Source organism: Cheilinus undulatus, linkage group 15 (genome assembly GCF_018320785.1).
Source record: "Cheilinus undulatus linkage group 15, ASM1832078v1, whole genome shotgun sequence".
Lineage (NCBI taxonomy): Eukaryota > Metazoa > Chordata > Actinopteri > Labriformes > Labridae > Cheilinus > Cheilinus undulatus.
In genome coordinates, this window is record NC_054879.1 from 13509177 (window position 1) to 13536063 (window position 26887).

Genomic DNA, 26887 nt, shown 5'->3' on the forward strand with positions numbered 1-26887 from the left:
TAATGAAAATGTTGAAAGTCACCACAGAGGCCTAGCAGTTCATCACATTTTGTGTTTGGCTTTTGATGGATGTCGGTTGTGATGTGTGTTGCTTTGCTGGCCATCTAAAGTTGTGGTTACAGGCTTTTACTGTAACAAGATATAAACTGATATTATACTGGGGAAACTTTTTAGAGCACTTTAATCCCAAACCCCAACATAGCATCAGCATCAGAAGCAACAAACTGCAGTGATGAGGACAGCATAAGATTCATTTAATGGATGGATGGATGGATGGATAGATGGATGGATTGTGTGTAAGCATCCATCCATCCATCCATCATATGCTAATCCATCTGTTCATCCATCTGTTCATCCATCCATCCATCCATCCATCCATTCATCATCCATCATATGCTTATCCATCCATCCATCCATCCATCCATCCATCCATCTGTTATGGGCTAATCTACCATCCATCCATCCATCCATTCATCCATCCATCCATCCATCCGTCATAAGCTCATCCATCCGCTCATCCATCTATCAGTCCATCCATCCATCCATCCATCCATCCATCCATCCATCCATCATGGGCTAGTCCAACATCCATCCATCCATCCATCTATCCATCCATCCATCCATCATGGGCTAGTCCAACATCCATCCATCCATCCATCCATCCATCCATCCATCCATCCATCCATCCACCCATCACATGCTAATTAAGCCATCCTTCAACTTTCCACCTGTCCATCAACATATTCATCCATCCATCCATCCATCCATTCATCCATCCATCCATCCATCAATCCATCCATTATGGGCTAATCCACCATCCATCCATCAATCCATCCACCATCCATTATGGGCTAATCCATCCATCCATCCATCCATCCATCCATCCATTTATCCGTCCATTTACCATTTAAGGCCAAAGTTGCTATCCCTCCATCCATCCATCCATTCATCCATCCATCCATCTAAGAACAAACAAATTTAGGATGGATGGATTTTCGTGGTGTCTGTCGGTGGTGGATAGAGTCTTTGCTAATCTTAAAAGTGTTTCCTTGGAGCAGCATTGGTAACCAAGCCCTTTATTTCAGTAGAAGATTAAAAGATTAGACACTTCTCGTGATTAGAAAATGAACAAATGCTCAATAAACTGCCTCAAAAATAGTCATTTTTTAGTGATTATAAACATTTTCACTATGATTAGACCTATTGTCACAACTGCACCTCTTCAAGATGGCCCCTGCCTGGGTGCATCTCTCCAACATAGTAGCAGCCAAGGTGGCATCAATGTGTAGATATGTATAGATAACAATGGTCAGTAACTCCAGACTAATTCAACAAAATAGATGGCTGCCAATAGACACTCTCTATTCAAGTATACACATGCAGCACATGCACCGTCAAATAACAGCAACCCTGATGTCTCAGTGAATGTATTAACAGCAAAATGCTCACCTTTCTCTGTAGTGTGTCTTCATTTGTGCAGGGAGAAATGTTTAAATAAAGGATAGCTTACTTTGAATGGAGATAACAAGGTATGTGTTTTGTTTCATTCCAGACACACCAAAATTGTGCCAGGCTTATGTCAGATTATTTGTTATTTCTTACCCCTCTATGTTGGTAACTTATAATTTGTAAATTAGAAATTAAAGAAGAATTTAGAATTTAGAAACTTAGAATTTCCTTGCTATGTCCTTGCACTGTAAAAACCAACATTAATCTTTTCCCATCATTTGTTAATTTCATCATAATAAGCACTCAGTATCTGGAACCACCTGGGACTCCTGGGGATTATTATGGCTTCCTGCTTCCGCCTGCAGCAACGGTAAAACTGGCCACTCCTGGTTTGTGTTTCACTCCCTAGGATAAGTTTGAAGCTCGAAAAAACAAAAGCAGGGTAACTGCAAAAAAGGTCCACTTGATGGATAAAAGAGCCTGCTGTTGCACTAGGCCAGCTTTGGGCTTGTTATAGAAACATATTGATGGAGTGAGAAGCAGGCTCCAAAGCTCACTTTTCCATCTCCTTACATAGATTTTTAAATTTTCATGGATGTTTAGTTTTAACAAAATGATATAACTTTGTGCTACTCCCACTGGTGCTACAAAGGCTTTATATATTTTTTATTTCACATAATCAGAGTTACTCCCCGAGACGTAAACAGACTTTGATGTACAAGGTCGATAAAGTTCTCCTTAATCTGTACTGGTGTTTGCATTTTAATAACCACTGTCAGTCAGGCTCCAGCAGAGTGTGTAACTGTGTGCGTCTGCAGCCCGGTGCTGTTGTGGTAAAGCTGTGTTACCTGGAGAAGTGCTGCTGCAGTGTAACCATCTGCCGCCCGCCCTGCTGAGACTCCTCCCGCTCTTTTCTCTCCTCGCCCGAACGCTGTTTGTTCTCCAGCTGGGGATTATTATTATGGATCAGCTTTGGTGGCGTAGCTGCAGGGGGCAGAAGTAAACACAGTTAGTTTGTTGTTAATCTTGCATTTTATAATCCCAAGGAAGATTTTAAAAACACAGTGCATCTGTTCACATCTACTCTCTTTTTTTTTCAAATTTCAGGGAGTTAACTTGTTTGGGAGAGATTGTGATCATAACACAGCCTCCCCTCTCCTCCCCTCTCCTGTCCTCTCTCCCCCCTCACACACTGTAGTTTTAGATTAACATCCACATCGGTGTTTTTCCCCACAGCTGACAGCTTGTGAGTTTACAATCTCCTTCCTCCTGACATTTAAACACTGCCTTTGGGTAAGCTGTCATTTTGGGACCAAATACCTGTAAATTTAAAAAAACTCACAGATGCCCTCATGCTGTTATTGTAGCCAGAGTTCAGGCAATGTTAATGTTTTAATGAGTGCATTACCTTTTGACCTGTCCTGTGGGTGTTTACCTGTCTGAATATTACTCAGCTGAAGAAGAAAATGGATCATGGCTGCAGTCGCTTCTTGTTCCTTAGCGGCTGGTTAAGATGAGGAAAGTGTTTGATAATTATGGTTTTATGAAGTAAGAAGTTTTTAAGTTTTGTCTTTGTTTATAACCATCCTTGTTAGATCCTCCCTTTGTATTGACTCAATGGAAATTTCCATTAAGAAAGGCTTCTTTCAGTCTGTGCAGGGATGTGAAGATGCTGGCTGCTGATCAGAATGATAATGTCCTCAGTCCATTTCAGAAATGATCCGTCTGGTTTGAGTTTTTTTCAGCCTATTTTGGTGCAAACTTCATAAAGTTTGTGACTCACTCTGGACAGAAGTGCTCTAAGTGAAGTGATTCACCATCATCAGTTTTACTTCACCAGGCAGCGTTTCAGCACACAAAATAAATCTGTAAAATATGAGGAGGAATGTAACTTAAAATTTAAAAGCTACATTATATTGAATTTTTGCATCGAAATGTCTACAGGGTGAATTCGGGTTCACTGAGATGCCACTTCCCTACCATGAGTTTGGAGAAAAAGTCCAATACAAAATACACTATATGGACAAAAGTATTCAGCCACCTGGCCATTACACCAGCAGGGACTGCAATGACATTGTAATTAAACACATGTCCTTTAATATGGAGTCGTAGTGTTGTACTCAAGACCACACTATCCAAGACCAAGACTTACCCAAGAACAGAGTGCACTAAGACCAAGACAAGACCAAGACCATAAAAATCAATTTAAAAAACATGACAAGGTTGAACAGTTAAATACCATTATCTCTTTAACCTTAGTTTTCTTTTTAATAAATCTGAAAGATAAAAACAAGGTGTTTGCAACTCTTTCAAAGCACAACATGCAAAAATCTCAAATCTTAACAAACTTGTTTAACTAACTTTTTGTAAAAAATAAATCTGTATATATCTTCCGGAATTATTTTGAATATCTAAAAAATGAGATATTTATCTAGATTTGTAAGGTGAATGAGGCTTAAATTGAGTGTCCAGAGGTATTTCTGACTAGAAATAAGATGGACTGATGTCTGAGTTTTTGCAGGTGAAGCTATTTGTTTATTTGGCAAGTGCTCCTCCCTATTATCACATTAACGAAGTCGAAGAAAAGGAGATCAGTGCTGGTCTCAACCAGTCTTGATGGAAAATCCTGAGTCCGGCCAGTCCGAGACCGAGACAAGACCGAGTAAAAATGCCCTTGAGTCCGAGACAAGACAAGACATTCAAAAGTGGTCTTGAGACCGGTCTCAAGACCAAGACTGTTCTCGAGTACTATAACCCTACAAAGTCACCCCCCTTTTGCAGCTACTATAGCCTCCGTTCTTCCTAGAAGGCATTCCACAAGATTTAGGTGTGTTTTGTGGGAGTTTGTACCCATAAATTCTGTAAACCAGTGGATCTAAAATGGTGTGGCAAGGCACACTGATGTGCCTTGAGCCAAGTCTTGGTATGCCATGGTAATTTGCACAAACATACATAATTATCGCAACTACACAATAACTTAAGTTCAGTCAGGACCATTTTGTCAAGAAACACACATGATTTACGGTCATAAATTGTTTTTCTTTATTAGTAGTTGTAAATTTGCACTTATTGCTGTTATTCATATGCTGCTGTTCTGGGAAGGAGGAGCTGGGGTGGAGGAGGGTTGTAAAAAGTGGCTTGCAGAGGGAGCAGTAAAGCATAGCAAGGTTAGAGCAGTTTAAGTATGGCAGCATGCTTAAAACAAATCAGCTGGCGATCTGCTGATTACGCTCCATGTGCCCTAGCAGTCATTGACCCCACCCTGTGATTTTCTGTGGTCTCCTTCCTGGCTGAGGTGCTGTTGCTCCTAAACGCTTCCACTTTCTAATAATAACAGTTGTGGAATATCCAGCAGAGATGAAATTTCATGACCTGTCTTATTACAGAGGTGGCATCCATCACAGTACCATGCTTAAATCACTGAGCTCTTCAGAACAACCCATTATGTATCATAAATGTTTGCCAATAGAGACAGCATGGCTAAGGGCTTGATTTTAGACACATGTGGCAACAGGTCTGATTGAAACACCTGAAGTCAGGAATTAATAGGTGTGGCCAAATACTTTTATCCATACAGTGTGTATCATTGAAGGAAGGCCAGGTTATTGTATAGTTTTAAATGGACAAGCAGGATTTTAAGTGGTCTTTATTACTGGCTAGAAGTGAGCAAAAAGGTAAAATAGGAGTAATATACAATAAAAATGCTGTGCATAAATTGGTTTCAGTTTTGGCTAAAAAAGTTGGAAATACCAGGGTCAGGTCAGGTCAGCTATGGGAGCATATTGGGTTTGGCACTTTGCCGTGTCAACCTTGGTCCTGTATGGCTCTGACCTCTTGCTGGTCATCTTTTAGGCCTGCACCTGGCCCATGCCCCATTTCACCTGGTATCCTCTCAGCTGACCCCTCCACAACACACACTGCCACCACCGACATCTGGTCCAGTCCAGTCAGCATTAGACATAAAGCCTTGCCAATGATACCTAAAAATGGACCCAAGAGAAGCTGTCACAAAGGATTCCAGCTGGAACCAACAGTCCAGGCATCCAGGACTCACAAGGGCATAGTAAGACTGCTGGGACCAAAGACGTAGAAAAACACACCCCCTTGCCCAGTGAACCCATGCCCCTATGTGCGAGTTCAAGCCTGTGGTTGATCTCAGCAGCACAGTCAGTGGATCGATGGATTACACTGCCAAGGCAGGTGAACAGCTTTACAAGGCATCCCAAAATGCCTTGCTCTTTTGTTTGGCCCAGGAGGCATGCATTGATGACTCAGTAAAATGCCAATATTTGGAAATATAGATATCGGCAAAAATCTAATTTGGTGCATCCTTTATTTTTAGACCTGTCCCAATCACTCAAACTCATGCTGTCCCATCCGACAGCATAAAAACAGCCCAATTCCACAAAAATTAACACACAACATGAACATTTTTATACTGGTTTTGTTGCAAGGGTGCATGAACTTTAAGTTTGCATCAAAAATTTGAGCAGTTTATCAATTATAAGGGCTTATGCCATTTTCACCACCCCATGAATTAAAAAGTCAGCCTCTTCATAGATGCTTGTCCCACCTAACCATGTGATGTTAGATCTAAATGGTTGTGGGATTTTTATTATGTAGTATCCCAGCAAGGGATGAGCAAACAAAACAGCTTTGTTCAACTGTCCCATCCAACCAGAATCCATCCCGCTAACTTAAAAATGACTAATCCTGTTACATTTGTAGTTGAGTCATTACATCAACTCAAATGTTTCCATAGATTTCAAAACCAGGGAAATCCCTCATTTTCATAATTGTAAAAATCAGTATTTTCAGTATTCTATTGCCCAAATGTACGTATGCCTGTAACAAGACATCCATTCTTTCCCTGGTTAGTGTGCAGTTTGCTACTCATTACCTAGTGTCTATGCTATTTTCTTCTGAAGAAGTAAGAAATTAAATCCAGTGTAACACTTTTACAAAAAAAATGTTTCACAAAATCTAAAGCAAAAGTTTATGCCTTGAGAAAAAGTCTACAAGTGCTTTGCAGCTAGGGTTAACATACTAAAAAAAGAGATCTATGTCAGAAAGAATGATATCAACAAGATGTATTTACTGCAATCGGTTCCCTGTAGTGATCACTCTACATTTTCATAATGGCAAAATTTGCAGATATTTCTTGACATTGAATTTGGTTAAACTGAAGATTTGTGGCATTATTTGTGAGTCAGAGATGCAGATGTGTTCTGTGCAGGAGGTCACATCTGTTCAAATTTCCAGTTAATTTCTAGTAGTTAATAAAGTCAAGTTCCAGTTCATCCAGGATGCATGTACGCCACAACATCTGCTCTTTCCTTTCTTTGTAAATGCAAGCTGAAAGATTGGAGTCATAAAAACCTCAGTTAAACTATCTCTGTATTTAGGAGGGATAAAGATCGAGGACGTTAGTTGCCAACATGAGGTCCATGTCTTCTTTAATGGGTGGGCTGGACCCAAGGTTGTCAGGATTAGATTTGCACATTGTCTTATGGTTTTAACAATGATTAAGTTAAAATTTATGGACTTTAGTCAGCAAATGTATCACTTTGAGTGTGTGAATAAAGGCTGGCTCAGCTCTTCTTGATTCAAACAGGGCAGGAAAAGACGTTTGAAACCACAGATCTAGGTCAGTGGTTTTAAGAGTAGGGGGGTCAAGGAGGAAAGAGGTAGAAGGAGGAAAGAGGTAGGAAACGTGTGTGTGTGTGTGTGTGTGGGGGGGGGGGGGGGGGCAACTACTAACATAGTTGTTCTTTTCCTATAAACACTCAGTCAACTCTGATTTTTATTTCTTTTTTTTAAGCATTATTTTTGGGAGGAAGAGGACAGTGGATAGAATCAGAAATGGGGATGTAAGAGGTGCATGCCTTGAACCACCAGGCTATCTGCACCCCTGATTTTTATTTCTAATTTACTTCCAATCAGTGTTGTGAAGAATGAATTAAAATTATTTTAATAGCAAAAAACAGACATTTTGATCATTTGGATTCTGTAAAAGACTGAAAAGGTCTAAAATAGAAATATATATCTGTTTACTGATGCCATTACTGTCATTTCTCATTTATACTTATACTTAAAGTCATTTACCATGAAAGGCATTGAATGAAATCAGTTACTAACAACAAAATTCTTTATTTTGTGTTCTTTTTGATAATTAAAGTCATATTTTACTAGAAATTTAAGAAATGTTGCAAGAAAAGGGGGATCATGACAGAGGGTAATTCTACACAGGGGTCCTGAGTCTGATAAACGGCGAGAACTCCTGATCTTTGACTTTGTTTACACAGTTTATCATTTATTTTTTAAGTTGGTGTGTCAATAAATGTAGAGGCTTCTTAACACTGAGAATCATGGCAGGTCTGCACTGTACTGCTAAGAGTATTTTTTTAGAAAACAGTATAAAAATAAACCAAAGCATCATATGAAGACAATCAGACTGACTTGAGATGATATCTCCCAAACTTAAGGTGCATTTGAAAGCACATTTTTCTTGCAGTAATGGAAAAATCAAAATTCAAGTGCCACAGAAAGGTGTAAACTTTAAATCTGCACTGCCACCTAGTGGTGTCTCTAGATTAGTACAGATTTTTAAAAGATGCACCCTGCTTTGGAAAGAGGGAACAAACTTTGAAGGCTATTATTTTTCTAAATCCTGTCTTAAAGGTGATGATCTCTCTGTTTTAAGTCTTGACTTTGTAAATCACTCTGTTCTTAGTTAATTCATGCCATTGTTTTAATTTTCTAATCCTTTTTTAACAAATAGGATCACAGGAGATGCCAGCTAATGTTTTTCTGAGGTCAGATATGACATGAGTACAGAAGTTCACTTTAATTTCAGATATTATCAATGATTTCCTGACATTGTTCAGAATGTTCAAATAAAGATATTTTTGGGACATTTCTGATAGTTTTTAAAGGCCTGATGGAAGATTGCTCCTGGTCCCCGCTGAGATTAAATCTACACATGCCTCAACCTAAACAGAGAGACTGAAGTCTTAAAAGTTCAAATATTTTTCTTTACATCAGACTTCTGTTCATATTTCAGCAGACTGTTACATTATTTTTTCTTATATTTAAGAATAAGACTGCTCATACATACAGGCCAGGTTGGGTATGGGAGCTATTTTTCACATTGCTACATCAATCGTGGCCCTGCCCTCTGGCCTCCTGATGGCATCCTCCATATCCCGTCTGTCCTTCCAGTTGAACCCTCCACAACACACATATGTTCCTGTCAGTAAACTGCATATGATTTCATGTTACCTTTTTTTTTAGTTCTTCTTTTCTTGTATTTTTATTCTAACGTAGAGGAAATACAGTATTTTTGTGTCTGAATCTGAATCCTAGCATAATGACACACTGATCTTGAAAGCCATCAGCCAAAGGACACAAGTCAGGCATTTTCTGCTGATTCAAGTTATACTAAAGTAAATGTTTCCTCTGGGGTTTTCTAGTGCAATGATTTATTAAAACCTTATTAGTGTCTTAGGGTTGTGTTTTCAAATTAGAGGTCAAGACCCATGGGGTCACTAGCTTGAGAGGCTGTGGAAACTTGGAGCAAAGAGGAGGGGAAATGGAACTAAATAATCTTCAACTATATCATTATCTGTGACAAAGAAATCTTAAAACATGCAGGTTTAGACTGTTTTTTCTTTTTTGGATCACCCCATACTACAGTCCATGTTCCTTTTTCTTTGCCTCTATTGCCTCATTCAAAGTATCACAAGCCACATCAGCCAATCAGGATCAAACAGCTGCTGAGAGTGACATGAAAATGTTGGGAACAAATCTAAGAAGAAGCACTGGACTGAAAATGACTCAGCAGGAAAAGAGACAAAACACAGAATATCATCCAGGTTTTGAAAAAGTCTGCATGATCGTGCATGTGTGAAGTCTGTCTTTATGGCAACAGGTAAGAAATGTTTGTGACATCTGAAGAACACTTTGAGGGATTTTTTCAATCTATGAACAAATTTTCATCCTGACTCAAGGATGAGCTGCACACATTTTGGAGGAACAAGGTCAAGATGAGAAACCAGTCCTTCCCTTCCACTGACGTAATCACGCACGCTTGCCAGCCTGTTCCAAATGTGTGTTCAAGAGTTACCAGGGAGGACACTGGCCTCATCCATGATGGTCCTGACTCGGGGGGATCCTCTTTAAGAAACAGCTCTAGATTGTGCAATTAGTCTCATCTGTTCTTGACTGCCCCAGTCTGACCTGTGTCTAATTATCCCTGTGTGTGTTGAGTCCCCGTGCTCCTGTCCTTCTTTGTCATATCATAATTTGTCATTACCTGTGGTACTCCTGGGATTTTTCCTTTGTTTTTCTGGTTTTGAATGTTTTTTTTCCTCTTCAAATTTTGAGTTTTGAATGACATTCTTCATTATGGATTTTTTTGGACCCTTGAAATGTTAACTTTTTTGATGATTTGAATAAATATGTCTTTGTTCTTGGTATCTGGGGGTCCTTTAGTCATATGTTTTCATCAGTTTATGGCAATGACAAAATGAAAAAGTTTATCAAAATTTTACTGTTTCTAGAAAAAAACAAAGTACACTTTAATTTAAAGCAGTCTGTTTTCATTTGCATTGTAATGACCATTTAAACAAACCCAAAGTTGCAGAAAGCAGCCACCACTGAGGATGGAATCAGCTGGAACTGCCACCAAACAAGTGGTTTCATCAGAAACTGAACTGTTCAAACCCAGCTCCCACAGTCCTTGTGCAAGACCCTTCATCCCAGTTTGCTCCCAGTGCTGCATCAGTGACGTCTGAATGCGTATGAATGGGTGTCAGACGACTAGACAAGCTCATGTCCATTTACCATCAAACAGTAAAAAGTACTTGACAAAATTTGAGTTTTGCCTCTTTTAACTCAACACTGATTGGTTACTGAAGCCACCCAGACATGTTTAAAGCCATCCAAGATTATTTTGTCATTTGTTTCTTTTCCTTTTTTAAAATTCTTTGATCACCATCTTCGGAAACATCTACATTCCCTCTGTAAATGCAATAACTGAGGTGCAGTGTCACAAGTTAAAAGTGAAGTTTTGTACACAGTTGTTTCATCATTTTTCTGCAGCTTCTGGTGGTCAGTATCATCGTGCACTCCTGCAGTACCTCCTGAGATTGGCAGACGCTATCTCATCAGTAATAAACCTTGTGGCGTTCGTCACTTTCAGGGGCTGGCTTTCTTAACTTTCAGGGATGGGCTTTGTTTGTTTGGGGATTAGTTAACGGTTGCAGCTAGTTTAGATGGATAGGGCAAGCTTAAGACAATCCCTTGCCATCCACTGAGAAACATCAGGCAGACAATACTGTAATTTATGTCGTTATAGAGGTGTTAGGCAATATGTATCATAAGGTGTTTTTAAAACTGCACAATTTGTAGTTTTGTTTTATGTGAATGTGGATGCAGTTCTTGTAACAATTGCATGCACTGAATATTTTTAGATTTGCATTTTCAGTTTTCTCCATCATGTTAATGTGGACCAAGTTTATAGTAAAAGAGGGGAACCTTACTGTGACTCTGTCTTCACTGACACTGCTTTAAATTGTTGAGTTTCCACACAATGCAGGCCCTCATACATGCACATCACCTGCTATGATAATGGAATATTGAGTGAAACATACAAAAGGTGAGTGATGTTATTGGAGAGTTTCCATAAAACTTACTAATGCTGAGTGCTGGTAAAAGAGCTGAGAAAAAAAAAAAAAAACAACAGAACGAGGCAGGGCAGATGGCCAAATACGGTACCATTCGGTGGAAATAGCTGCTTCACCACAGACATTAGTTAGGCCATCCAACTAAAAAACTCATTTAACACCCATGACTTTGAGACCAAGGAGCCAGAAGTGCAAAAATGTGCATTAATTTCCAGGTTTTAGGACTCATTACTGCAGCACCCTGTTATGTTAAGTCTTGTCTTTATGCCCAGCATGGATGGTGACTCATTAAAAAATAAATTAAAGACAACAAAACTTCATTTTGGCTTCAGCATACAGTTTCCATAGCGTCCCAATTTTTTGGAAATGAGGTTGAAAAGAGGATCATTAAAGCATGATGGTGTTTCTCAGTATTTGTCCAGTAGATGGAGTTCTTCATTCATTTTCTTCAATCTGCCTTCATCACCTGCTTCATAAGAACAGTTTGTCTCTTTATTCGGGTGTCTGTTCTGGTTTCAGCCTCTCTGTGATACAGGATGAGTAGGGAGGAAACAGCAGCCTCCAGCAGAGTTACACATCACTGTTGGTTTAGTCTGCTGACTCACAGTTTACCTCTGAGAGAGTCCTGTGACCTTCTCTGCACAAATAAAAAGCAAACAGCTCTTTTTGGTGCAAAGTAAGCTGTCAAACAAAGGAAGAATGATCCACTCTTCTGTCCCAGTCTCTCAAACACTGGTTTAAAATATATGAATGTAACGACTGACTGCGTTTACTTTTCAAAGGTTTTACTTTGTTTTTATGGTATTATCTTTGTGTAAGAGTGCAATTCTGAACTGAAAATCTAATAGAATTTCACAGTAAAACCCTCTGTCATCTTTTTGTAAAATAAACCAATTTGTAAACTTTTAAAGGCACAATAGCTCTCTTTTAATGACTACTTGTGTGTTGTATGTATGACCCTGTAAAGTTAAATAAAAAATTTGTCTTAACATACTAGATATGTTAGAACATGGTTGCTGGTTACATGTGAAAACACTGAGAATTTTGGATGGGTTAACAGCTAGTTAAATTTTTTAGTTCCTTGTGAGGTAAATTCACCAAATATATCCGCCACAGTGGTCTATGCATCATTTAAAGCATCATAACAAAGACATTTGAGCCAGATAAGGACTTTGTCTCTGCTCTGGCACAGAGCCAAGCAGCTGCGCTCTGACCATAAGGTCAATGTAAGGTCAAGGGGCAGGCCAAATACTGGAGTGCTTGTCTGGTTTTTACTTGAACTAGATGCAGCAGTAACAAACATCTTACCTGCTGAAGGTGCATCATAATCCATATTTTACTTGTCTTATCCTGGTGATTAAAAGAAGCAGACCGTGGCTTTGTCTCTCTCAAAGCAGCAACAGTTTAATCCTATGTCTGTTAATGGCGCAATGCTAATGTTTAGTAAAGTAGTCAACGATAGGCACCTTCCCGCCAAGTCTGACACAATAAAAGCCTCCAATGCGAATCATCATTGAAGACTTTTATTTTGAAAAGCAAGATCAGGAAGTTGAGTGTTTTAGCAGCAGTTTAATAAGAAAGATGTTTAATAAATAGGAGAGAGACCTGACTTCACCTGACTTCCTTTTTTCATGATTTTGAAGCTTAATTTTATAAACTTAGAGATGTTTTTATTTTAAATGAAATTTAGCCTTGTGGTTCATAACACATTGGCCTGTTTTTATAGATGTTGTGGTCCATGTTTAGTCAACAGCCATGAGCCTATGTGGTGTTACCTATGGATGTGAAATATCCCATGGCATGAAGATATGAAACAGTCTGTCGGCCTAGGCCAGTGAAATTCATCCATAAAACATAAATGTTGGTTTTCTGTTGAGTAAATACACCTCATGAGGAGCTGTTTATATTGAACAGAGTCCTCAATTCAAAACAAGAGGTAAACAGAAGAGTTGGATGGAGATTGGCTGTACTCATCTTTTGTTATTGTTGTGATGTCATTACACAAACTGCAGATCTCACATTTAGACACGAAACTTTCACGTAAATCTTGATGAGGATGTTTCTACAGATCAGTTTCATCAGTATACAAATATCAAGTATACAAACACAATGTACAGGAAATACTTTGGTATAACAGCCCACTGTAAATGCTCTTCATTATGAGACCAGTGACTCTGAAAAGCCTCCATTCTCAGACTTCCTCCTCCGTTCATACACAAAGTAACAGGGGGTTCTTTGGACAAAGTCTCACCAGTGTTTTTATTTAACAATTACTAACAAAGGTCAGTCTGTGCCAGCATTCAATCATATATCTTTACTGAGGAGTGAAATAAAGACTTCCTCTCACAATAGAGTGAGATATAAAGGGTATAGTGAGTGAATCATTGAGGATTTACATAAAACAGCTACTGACTGAAGATAGTCAATTACTACTTTAAGTTTAAGACAAAATACATCAAGTCAGAAATATGCAATTGATCATCTTTTCCAGAAAGTTTCCAAAAAAAAAAAGTACTGCAACAAAATATGAATGCAAACAAGTAAAAGGACAAAGTAATTAATTCAAATTCAGCCTTCACTTCTAATGTCTTGGTTTAAGTGTAGAAAATATGATAAAACTGCCTGGGATAAAAAAAAATGCTCTATGTATTCAGCTGCTAAAAATAGATGAGTAAATGAAGCTTAGCATTAGTTTATGCAGGACCTAGTAGTCACACACCCAGCTGTGATCAGCTGACAGCCAGCTGATCCCAATAATCGCCTCCCAGCTCCCACAGCCAATCATAGCTTTTCTCTCAACACAGCAGTGTTTTAAATACAATGCACGTCTCACTAATCCCTGTTTGCATTAATGCTGCTGCACCATGCCGCTGCTGCTGGCAAAGCTAACCTCCTCCACCCCAGCCTCCTCTTTTATGGCATAAAGCTTCTTGTACCCTTTTATTCAGATTCATGCTACTGTGGAATAACTGTTCTTTACTGTATTCAGTAATCATTGTCTTCTATCCATGTGCTCCCTATAAAGTCAAAGCATGCTGCTTGCCTAACCCAGGGAGCATCTTTAGAGCAGAGCCTTCTCTGTCTTGGAAAACCGTAAACCCATTTTACAATAAAATGGTAAAATGTATGACGAGAGTGTTCCTAACTGAAATAAGAATATACTTCAAAAACAGCATAAAGTGTTTAAGATTTATACGGAATTACAAACTCTCTATATCATATATCAAAAAGTCAAATCGTGTCAACTGTATTTGTCTGATTTAGTTAAAATGTGTCGGTAAACTTCATAAAAGGCACATCCTCCTGACAAGTCTAGGTAAACATTTATTTCAAAGTATACAAAGCAAGTAAACAATGCTTGAATAGTCAAAACTGATGACAGACAGATTAATACAGCTGATTACATCCTTTAGATGAGCAGGATTATACTCACATATGTCTGTTCAACATCAATGTTAAATAACAATATTTTTTATTAAAGAACCTCCTATTAAATAACCCTATCTTTGCCACTGCTGTCATTTTAAAGTGGTTGTGAATTAAAACTTTAGTTACCACCTAACTATCATGTTTTCTCATATTCTGCATAATCTTTCTAGATGTTTAAAGATTAATGGCATTTTATGAAAGTTACTTTCAGCTTTAAGACTTCAGAGACAATTGTGGAGACAAGAGGAAGAGGCAGACCATGAGGCCAAAACTAACTTGACCTATGGTCAGTTCATCTGCAGACAGAGCAGACACTCGTGCAAACTTTAAAGAAAGTCTTTCAAAGCCTTCTGAAGAAATCACATTCATAAGCAAGAGATGCACATGAGTCCCATGACCTTGACCTCTGATCCATGACCTCCAAAATCTAACCAGCTCGTTCTTGAGTCAGGGTGAATCTTGCAAATCGTGCAAAGTTTGACAAACATCCTTGAAAGTGCTATAAAGATACTGCATTAGCTAAACTGGTCTGGAAGGCAAAGAGTGTAAAATAACTTTGCACAAGTCAGTCAATGCATCAAAGAAAGGCCTTTACGTACAGATCAGTGAATGTATGGATACACAGACAAGCCAAAACGTAATCCTGCCAGACCCCACTATCACTGGAATGGATGCACAAAAATGCTCTCCTCTTTAATTTTTGGTCAGGTTAGATGACGTGTTCTGCTAGCTAAGATGAACATTGCATTGATGTGATGCAGATAACACTGACAGAACTTTAGCCTTGTTTATACTTCTGTGTCAAGCCTACTTAAAGCAACACCACAGTAACCTACGTCATCATAAGAATACTTGTGCGTTGGTGTGTCTACATCACTGCAGTACTCCATCCAAATGCTACTTGGCTGTCTGGTTTTTAAGCCAGTTGCCACATTTCCTGCTTCTTTTTGCACAAATACTGAGCAGGGGTTGATAATGCTGCAGTTTTTGCAAAGAAGAGAAAGGAGACATTGCTGGAGTTGGAAAGAACAGCTTAGGGCATGATGCAGATATCTTTTGCTCTTGTTTGGCCACTGAGAAAGACATGGATGAGGAGATGCATATCTGATTTTTGTCAAGTGTTGGCAAGTAGATTTGACCGGTTGTATCACTGTTTGCAGCTGTTTATCTGACACAAGAGCACAAAAGTACGCCTGTAGGCATTACCAAAGACTAGTGGGTATCAGTGCAAACCAGCAGCCCAGCATCACTGAGGCAGAAGCATGAAACGGACTTTGAGTTACAACCTAAACTAGATTTAGTGTTGACTTGAACATACACTTTATGGACAAAAGTATTTGGCCACTCCTGTTAATCGCTGAATTCAGGGGTTTCAATCAGACCTGTTCCCACAGGTGTATAAAATCAAACACCTAGCCGTGCAGTCTCCATTTGTAAACATTTATGACACTAAATGGGTTGTTCTGAAGAGCTCAGTGACTTCAAGCACGGTACTGTGATGGATGCCACCTCTGCAATAAGACAGTTCATGAAATTTCCTCCTTGCTGGATATTCCACAGTCAACTGTAAGTGATATTAGTAGAAAGTGGAAGCGTTTAGGAACAGCAGCAACTCAGCCACAACACGGAAGACCACGTAAAAATCATCAGTGACTTGGGGGCACACAGATGGTTTAGAGATTTAAGGTGCTACTCATGGATGCGGCCGGCCCGGGTTTGAATCTCTTCCCTGTTTCTGACTCTATCCACTGTCCATCCAATAAAGGCACAAAATGCCCCAAAATAAATCTTTAGAAAATCATCAACTGCTAGGGTGCATGGTACATAAAAGTCACCAAAGGTCTAATTCCACAACAGTTCTGAACTTCCTCTGGCATTAATGTAAGCACAAAAACTGTGAAGCAGAAGCTTCATGAATGGGTTTACATGGCTGAGCAGAAACACTCCAAAATCTTATGGAAAGCCGTCTAAGAAGAGTGGAGGCCGTTATTGCTGCTGAAGGGGGAGCAACTACATATTAAAGTGCACATATTTGAACACAATGTCATTACAGTCCCTAGTGGAATAATGGTCAGGCAACCAAATACTTTTGTCCATATAGTGTATAGCTGGTGCAGCAGGCCACTGGTAAGCAGAAAAAGAAGGAAACAGTTTCATTATATAGACAACAACAGCACTGCTGTCAGTCACAGTGAATTTTCATGAATATTTCCTACTATTGTCAACATTAGTTCTGTAGATTTCTACATTAATGACAGGGAAAACTTGTAACTTTTTACAGATACAGCCAACAGAGCTTCTTCTGAGCAAAACCAAACTCTTAAGGTGAGCTGTGAAGACATTTAGTTTATAGCTTTATAGCTATTTTTCATTTCTGGTCTAAAGTTTTATCTGAACCGCCTAAACTACATTTAGCTGTTGTAACTGAAGTCTAAAGGTAATTTATCCATACTAGGGTCTATCTAACAGCCTTTAAACATTCTAATGTACTATAAGAGCAGTTAATGCTTCTCTACATCAGCATTATAAAAACAGTCTGACTTTATTGCACGTTTTAGTCATAATGACGGGGCTGCAGCAGAAAAACAAGTCTGATTGTGTTTACTTGTAGATGTCTCAGTGAAGTACAGCTCTCCAGTGTAAACAGTGTAATTACATGTCTTCCTTTGGGTGGGTGGGAGGCTAAATTGGCATAATCACGGCAGCAGTTCAGCCTCTGGCATTGATGTTGGAGTGAATTAGGACAGGACGCCGCTCAGATTTTGCCCCCTGGGTATTTAACAAATACATACTTCTACTCCAAATCACATCCTGCTGATATACAGACAGGCCCGACTTATGACTGTAACAGTCAACTCAAAGACTGGAACAAGACATTAATGTGGATTAAAAAGAGAGCTGTAGGTCCTTTAAACACATACAGACATGAAGTACAAGGAAGTAACGGCAGTGTACATCAGAGAAGTAAAAATGGCTTAATGTGAGGGTCACATTAGAGGAAGCAGATGAAATTCAATTACCATAACTACATTATTGCATTACTAGATATAATATTATGAGAAAAAAGTTGTAATTTGAGGATGTTTTAGTGTTGGCAGATGGCTGCTTTTCTGGTAGTTTTTGAGATATCCAAAAATGTTGAAATGATGAGCGGGGGCTACAATAATTTAGGGTAAAAGTCTCCTGCTGCGTAGCTCTCTGAGCACATACACTTTGGGATAAATGCTCATACCAGTACAGCAATATACTCTGATGTTTACAGATATTATGCCGTCTGTCATCTTAGTTTTACGCAAGCTAACACGGGTCATTTAACACTAAACACAACAGCTCATGGGGGCATAATTTTTGGAGACATTTGTTTATAAGCTCAAGTACGGGCAGGATGACCTTTTACTGTAAGTGCATTTTATTCTCAAGGGAAAATACCACGTCAATCCTTAAACAGCTGTGCAGAGAATAAAAACTGAAACTACTGCCCTTCTCAGGAATCATGGACATAAATATGATTTATTAAAACAGATCCATTAAAGTCACTCATATATTCCCAAAATGCCACTTTATAGTTGTAAGAATAAGCTGTTGTGATACCTCAATGGTTAAGTATCAAACTCATTCATACTTTTTTGAAATGCTGTGTAAAGTGTGGCAACGAGCAGATATGCAATGGTTTTCAAATCCTTTTCAGGCTATATCAAATTAAACGCAACATAAAGACAAGATATTTCATGTTCAAACTGATTAACTTATTTGTTTTTTGGAATATACACATATTATGAATTTGATGCCTGCGGCTTTTTACGAAAAAATATTTGGACAGTCAATAAAAGACTGTGAAAGTTGTGGAATGCCTAAATGTACCTGGGACAAATAGGTGAGGAATGGAGGAAGGTTAGTACTTTAAAGCTCTAAATGGATCTGTACACTGCTTTTATCATCAGAAACTCCACATGCAATGAAGACAATCCCTACATTTTAGAAAAAAGTAATTTTCCCACAGTTTTAAGATTTATCTGGCGTGGAGCTGATCAATATCAGAAATTACTGAGTCCTTCAGACCTCCTAGCATCTAGTGTCATCTAGCCAGATGGAGGGAAACAAGAGTCTTGAGAAGTCTGAGCTAAGACACTCGCATTTAAAAAAAAACTAATTTTGTCACACATATTCTTGTAGTTGAAACATTGATGCACTATCAACCAAATAAACCTTGTGCTATGAGGCTACTGAGAAAAGATGTGCAGTTCATGAACGAGCCTGTTCTACGAAACAGCTCTTTGATGTGAGCCACAGCTGGCCTGAGCTCATCTGAGATGGACCGACTTAAAGTGGAAAGGTGTGCTGCGGTCTGACGAGTCCACAGTTCAATTTGATTTTGGAAATAAAGGCCAGTGAGTCCTCCAGGCTAAAGAGGAAAAGGACCATCCTGATTGTTGTCAACTCAAAGTTCAAATGCCAGCATCTGTGATGGTATGGGGGTGTATTATTGCCTATGGCATGGGTCCATTGTGTATCTGTTAAGACACCATTAATACTGAGAAGTACATACAGGTTTGGAGCAACATACCCTTTTATCCAGATGCCCATGCTTATATCAGCAAGACAGTGTCAAGCTACATTCTGCATGAGGTACAACTGCATGGCTTCACAGGCAAAGAAGGTAGGGCCTTGTCTGTTCACATCCAGTCCAGACCTGTCTACCATTGAAAATGTACATAATTTCATGGACCACAAAATACAAAAACAGATACAACACACGGTTGAGGAATTAAAGATTTACACCAAGCATAAATGGAAAAGATTTTCACTCTGTCCTTCAACAGTCTGTGCCTTCAGTCCCCAGATGATTGCAGTGTTGTTAGGGGAAAAGGTGATGTTACACAACGGTAAAAATGCTCCTGTACCAACTTTACCTGAAATGTGTTACAGGTATCTAATTCATAATGAATGTACTTTTCAAGACAAAGATGTTAATCGGTTTTTCTTTACTACAAATAACTTGTCCTTGTGCTGTTTCAACAAATATACACTAAAAAGGATGTGCAAATTATTGTATTCTGTTTCATTCACATTTTACACAATGTCAAGACCACCCATAAGGGAGGATAAAGGGGAGAGCTTCCTGCCAGATGGGATGCCTATAGAGGTCAGCAAAATCATGGTCCATTATAAAGTTAAGCTGTGATAACCATATTTCAGTTTTAACCTGAATAACAACCACTCTTACCAAACAACAAATAACTTTTTATTTAGGTCTTAGTATATCGTCAACTTCAAAATGAAAACCTAATTTCTTAAAACAGAATTTAAATGGGTTAAAGTGGTAAAAATGGGTTATCAGAGGACAAAAACAGGTGGAAAATTGCAAAGATGGCTTGAAAAATGGTAGAAAGAGGCAGAAAAGTGGTGAAAAGGGATAACAAGTGGCAAAATGAGTGTGACTAAGAGTGAAATGCATTGAAAACCTGCAAAAATTGGCAGAAAAGTGGGGAAATGGGATAAAAGAGGCTACAGAAGGAAGAAAGTACCAAAGAATGCAAAGTTGCAAAAAAGAAATGGTCTTAATGTGGCAAAATGGGCAGAAAATGTGGTGAAATCTGATGAAAAGAGGCAAAAAATTGTTTTAAAATGGCAAAAATTGGTCTAAAGCAGAAAAAGTGTTAACAGAGGCAAAGATTGGTAAAGTATTGGCAAAGACAACAGAAAAATGTGTGAAAAGGGGTTGCAATGTGGCAAAAAATGGGCTAAAAGAGGTAAATTGGGTAAAAAAAAAAAAAAGTGTGCAAAATTGATGAACAGTGGCAAACAAGAATAGCTAAAATGTTCTGAAAAGGTGGTTAAAAGTGGGTAAAAAGTGGCATAAATAAAAACTTCAACATCAGATCCAATACTAGCTTAACACATTTTTCAGATGAGAATGAGTTAACTTTTAGCCAGGATGCTAGCACCAATGCTAAAGAACCAACACACATGCATTCATACCAACAATAAATCACATCTGGGGAGGGCCCATTTTCTCAGTTTGTCAGGGGCCCAGCCACATCTTTGGGCAGGCAAGCACAATGTACCAACTTTTGTGGAACTGGGGTTTGCATATCTACATCAGAAAAACTTTGTTTATCACCACAGGGAAATTACAGTCAATACAATGTCAATACAATGGCATACAGCTGCTCTCAATATACCTTAAAATATATATGATAGAAAGGAATACATCAAAAAATAACATTATAAATATTTTAAAAAATAAATATAAACAATAAGTGCAAAACTGCAAAGCATAGCCTAGCTGAAATATTGACTCAGAATGTGTCATTTTGGATTAAAAATTAAATTAAATTAAAGGCTGATTAGGTTGCATTTTTCAATCAGTGCAGAAAGCTGAAAGAAATAAATATTAAATGAATAAATAATGAAGGGTCTACAGCTGCTGATGTTGAAATATCATTCAGTAAATGTCAAGATTTTTCATCTTATTTTATTGTAAAAGAGCTGAACAGTGTAGAAACTGAGAAATCAGTGGTAAAACATTTCTAACCCAACAGCCAGACTCATAAACATAATAAACACAATATCTGTAAAAAAAAAAAACAAAAAAAAAAACATCTGTGGCCTATGAAGGGAGTTCGTGTTTGTCGTGTGTTACCTGGCTTCACTCTGACAAAGATCACACTGAACGGTCACATGATGCTGGTTATCAACCTGATTGGTTGACCTAGAATCAGGTGGAAACCTTGTCAGTCTGAAAGTGCTAAAACTGCATTTCCAAAAATGTGGTTTCAACTGCTCATGTCGCTATCAAATGGACACATTTCATATGGAGTACATTTCTTTTAACACAAATGAGATATCAGAATGATTTATAACAAGGTGCATGCCATGCACCTGACTAGCATATCTTCACGATGTAGCTGTCTGCCCGGAGGCTTAGGGCTCGCCTCAGGTTTCTACTTGCCTGTAATAAGTTCATTAACCCAAACTTAGAATTAAGTTAACACAAAGTTAGGTTGAGACATCATTTCCAATATGGCTACTGCTACAAAAGTCTGCTTCAGTGACCAAAACGTCACTTAGATTTTGTCCTTGTTTATTTCCAGTATGCACACGGATGTTGAATAAAATCAATAAAGCTGTAGAGACTAATACAGGAAGGACTGGCATGAAAACTCACTGAAAAATTAAGCTTGAAATCGCAAGTAAAGGCTCTACTTACACATCCTTCTTATTGTTATTGCACTTAAAATAACAGGGCACTGCATTGTGTGATGAACTAGGAATAAACTTTTACTTTTGACACCAGCCCAGCATAACTACTTATCCTGAACAAAACCAGCTCCAGGGCACTTCAGGTGTATAATAAGAAGAAGTAAGGGTGAATTTAGGGTGACAGGGAGAGTTAGACAAAGAAAAGGTTTGTTTTCCCATCTAATGGATGAAAATAAAAACTGTAATACCACATCATGAAATATCACATGCTCTCATTGGTGACATCAGTAACAAAGGCAAGGCAGAATCAAACAGGAGGTCAACCCTGTGATACATGAGGTAAGAAAGTGATGTACTTTTAAAACAAAACCTATAAAATATATTTATCTTGTGTTTTTATGTTTAAAATCAGGTTGTGTTACTGTTATCCCTCCACAGCATAACTCTGAGACATGGGGAGAGCCACAAAGGCTTATTATATGCAGAATTGATCAACCTTGCAACAGAAAACCTTTGAGAATGCTCTGTATGCTCCATATTAATTGATCCTAGCTTCTTTATTGGTGCAGACCACCAATCAACCACAAAAATATGCAAGAGCAAGCTGAATTTTCTCTAGTCGTTGCTCTTTTCTTGCTGCTCACTAGTTAAAACTGCCTGTATATTTCAAATTAATGCCTAGCCTTAGGTGTTACATCAGTAACACTGGTTCAGTGAAATTTAAATTCAAACACCATGTCAACTCAATCAAAGCAAATATGTGAGAATATGCTGCAGCAGTTATTGATTATATGAGCTGTCCCAATCACATAAATGCTACCAGAAAAGAATGTTATCATAAAAAAGTAAAGGCCATTCAGACTTGGTATAGTCCTTCTCATCTTCTAAAACGAAATCAAACCACCTTAGTACTAAAACACCCAGTCAGTCCCCCCATGATTGTTGAGTGTTTCTGGTTTTATGCTTTCCCACCAGTACTAGCCATTGTGCTTATGGGTCGTCTGTCCATACATCTGGTATTCTATCTATTTGGGGCCATTCTTGCGAATGCCATATCTCAAGAAAGCTTTAAAGGATTTTCTTTAACCTTTGCACAGATGTCCACTGCAACTCAAGAATAAATGTATTAGACTTTGGGGGTATAAGGACAGGGCCACTGTGACCTCAAAACTTGTGATTCAAGGTTCAAGGTATCTTTTAACATGCCAGATGAACTGTTTCTTACATCCATTGCATGGATATATTTCACATTCAACTGGAAGAGCTTCCATACAATGCGTTTGGGAAGAGCAGGACTTGGACAAATGCTCTTTCTGATAAATTTATTACGACCAATCAGATCAGCGAGACCAAATGAAGTAAGTTTTGCAAAGAGGAACTTTCAGTGTTGCTTTTTGCTCTTGTTTTAAAAAGGAAACGTGGCAATTCTGACAAAACTAGCACTTTACTTCAGCTACATACAAGCTAATCGCTTCAGCATTAGCACATGCTCACCACACAACTTTACCCCACACATAACATCGCAAACTCATACCGAGGCAGGTTGGCAGAAGACCAAAAACATCTATTCCATCATGAAAAGCTTTCAGTGCTTAATGTTGCTCTTTATTTAATAAAGAAATGTGGTCCAGTTCTGATAAAACTGCTGCTAAACTAAAAGTACATCCAAGCTAAAGGCTACACCGTGGCAACCATTGCTCTCAGCTTGCAGTACATTAAACCCTGCCAGGATTTTTTAAGGTGTTAATGTTTTGCAGACAGTAGTTATAGCGTTCCAAGGACAAAAACAACAACTCAAGACACAATAAGACAAAATACATTAAAACTAATATTAGAATGTTCAATCACTGATTAAATAAAGTCATGAAAAAGTGTCTTTGAAGACTAAAATAACACATTTTCCACCAAAGTTGAAGTGCATCATCTTGTACTAGTTTTAAGTGCTATAGCTGCAGGTGGGCACAACATTTCAAGAAGGCATTGAGGGATTTTGGAGGTCAAAGGTCACTTGTCCCATTCTGCAGCTTTTAAAGAAAGATTTCTATAAGCTGGTGCAATAAGACCTTGAAACCATGTGCAATTTTTCTCTTTTTATTTAACCTTTTCTGTAAGTTACACTGTAGATTGCACTGAATGCTCTAATCCAGGGGTGCCAACAGACAGCCTAACAGGGTCAACATTTAACCATAAACTATCAACCTCATTTTCAGCATTAATAAATTACTGGGGAAAAGATCAATAATAAATTTGAGATTAAAAATGTCAAATTTATAAATTTAAGGCTCAAAATCTGAGATAAAAACTCAAACTAATCAGTTCAAAAGGTCAAAACACAAAATTAAAGGTCAATATTATGTTTTTAAAAGGCAAAAATATGAGATAGAAAGTTGAAAACAAAAATTTTAAAGGTCAAAATATGAGACCAAATCAAAATCAAGAGGTTTATAGGTCAAAACATGAGATAAAAGTCAAAATCAAGCAGTTTAAAGCTCAAAATATGAGATTAAAGTCAAAATTGGGAAATTTAATAGTCAACATATTCGACAAAATTCTTTTAAGGTCAAAATTTGAGATCAAAGTAAAAATCTAACCATTTAAAGGTCAAAATATGAGAAAAAATATGAAATCATGAATTTAACAGGTAAAAATATGAGATAAAAAGTCAAAAGTATAAGATAGAATTGTGAGAATCAAAACTGAAAATATGAAAAGACAAATAAATTTCTTTTCCTACATTCGTGACTTTTTATGTACTTATTTTTACTCTTTACTTTTTCACATTTTTATGATTTAAATATGTTTTAAATCATCAGGGTTAAGTTTACATTTTCATATTAGATGAAACCTGCAGATCTTGTTTGGTGGGTAAAATCATACGGCGGGCCAGATGCCAGATTTGGCCAGGAGTTTGACCCCTCCCAACTAGACTTTTAGAACTTTTCTTGATGCATTTGTTATTCTTTTTATATAGTCTCCTTGTTTTTAGAGTTGCACAGCTAATTTCATTCTACAATGTGCAATGACAATAAAGATATTATATTTGTCTGAAGAGGCAGCTAGATGTGTGCTGAGCTGGAGTCCCCAGCAAACTTCCCTATGGTGAGAATAATACAACATCACATTATATGCCTTTAAAATAAGATTTACTAAGAGCACTTAAGAGCTACTTAATCTAAACATAGAAAAATAATGTAAATGTAAAGAATTCCTGTATCTGAAACCCTGTGTACTATAAGCAGTGACTAAGGTGAAGAGCAGATCAAGGTCACAGAGCTTTTGTCAAATACTGGTAGTGCTTGTGAATGTCTAGAAAATACTCCAATGTCATGAAAGACCAAAAACAGCACAATAAACTTTACAAATTATTCATGGTGAAACTTAAACCCCCATCTTCTTCTGCTAGGGTTTCAGTGGGTTTTAATTTGTCTGGCAAACATGGAAATTTTATGCATCCCTCTCTGCTTCAGTCCATAAATAGTCCTTGGATATTTTTAGCACAAAGCTATTTTTTTTCTGCGTCCTTGATGTTGAAAAGGTTCAAACTCACAGAAATGTTGTTACCATTCTGTCGCTCCCACTCTCTAATCTGGTTCTGCGGCAAATTTTTATGGAAACGTCAGGTTCAATCTTTGATGGGGAGCTATTTATTACAGTTGTGCTTCTTCATTTTGACTTGAATTTATTCAGGGAATGATTCAGCTAATCAGAAATGCTCTCAGCTCCATGCGGACTCTAACTTGACCTATAGCCCTATCTGACGGAGCAGGTGGATTTAATAATCAGAAGAAAATTAATATGTTCCACTTTACTGTGGGAAAAATAAACACTGATGAAATCTGAATGTAAAGTAACTCTTTAATGTAAAGTATACAGTATGCAAAGACAACGCAGAGTTTCAGTTTTCAAAGGTGTTATATCAAATTTATGTAAAATACTACATTTAAACAGTTTATCACATCTACAAACACAAACACAATTATTTTTTTAGTCCTAGTCCTAAAGATGCACCAAATTCTAGGGAACCTTTCTTTTTATTAAAATATGCAATCAGCAGGTCAGATTTAATGCCTCTAATTAATCTTGAAATGTCCATGGATTGGCCAAACTCCATGTCCATCATCAGACTGATGCATCCTGCAAATATTTAACCAGAAAGGCTTCTTCCAGGCCAGAAGTCAGAAATGAATGACATTTCATCATCAAAAAAATAACAAAGAACTGCACTGAAAGCTTTGCTTGGGCTGATGTTTCTACTCCCAACTGCAAGAGTTTCATTCGTTAACTGGCTCTACTGATAGTGAAGAATCGGTCTAGGCCCATTTTTAATTGGCCCGCAGCAAAGTCTAAAACATAAATGAAAAATGGCTCACATTAGAACATGAAACTCGTGCTAGACTGTATATTTGATCAGTGTTTTCTTATTGACAGACGATAATATTTTTGTGTCACCTTGGGGGCTCATCCGGGGAGGTAACACAAAACCATACTCGTCTGCCATAAGAAAACACGAAAATATATAGTTTGTGAAGATGGTATGAATTACCTGCTGTGCTAATTCTGTAAACAAACATTTTGACACGACAATTCCTTGACGTGCATCTTTTCTTGACTTAAAATTGTTACCTAAATTGGACTGGATTGACTATCTTTGACATCATAAAGGAGAGGAATATGAAAGTGGCCCCATCATCCTTCATATTTTCTGTATGTGGCCCTCAGTGAAAAAAGTTTGGACACCTCTGGTCTAGTGTAATGACATGCTAACTGAACTGCAGTTAATAAGCACATGTTAGGCACATCAGCATTGTGAATCAAATAAAATTGAAATGCAGTGCCTTTGACTGTTGCCTTGACAAAACCTGTTCCCTCATCTTCTGCTGTTGCTGCAGATCAGTCATCCTCTTTGACCCAAAACAGCCATGGTAAGATCTCAAAAACTTTGTATTAAGTTTTGCTAGTTAAAAGTATGAGCACAATGTGAAAGACCATGTTGAAACTGGTAGAATTAAAGCTAGTTAGCTCAATAAATTAGGCAATATGATGTGTTTAAGGTCTAGTCAATAAAAACACAGGTGAAGGGAAATAAAACTTCATCATGATGTGTTCAAGTAACCTTGCAA

At 38.0% G+C, this 26887-nt stretch overlaps 1 protein-coding gene across 1 annotated transcript in view; it reads right to left on the minus strand.

Moving 5' to 3' along the window:
- Positions 1 to 26887, minus strand: part of LOC121522363 (nck-associated protein 5-like) — a 124791-nt gene that overhangs the window by 82736 nt on the left and 15168 nt on the right. Inside the window, exon 2 of the mRNA XM_041806610.1 lies at positions 2298 to 2433. Coding sequence (XP_041662544.1) covers positions 2298 to 2326 — 29 coding nt within the window. The 5' untranslated portion in view covers positions 2327 to 2433. The remainder of the gene's footprint in view (positions 1 to 2297; positions 2434 to 26887) is intronic.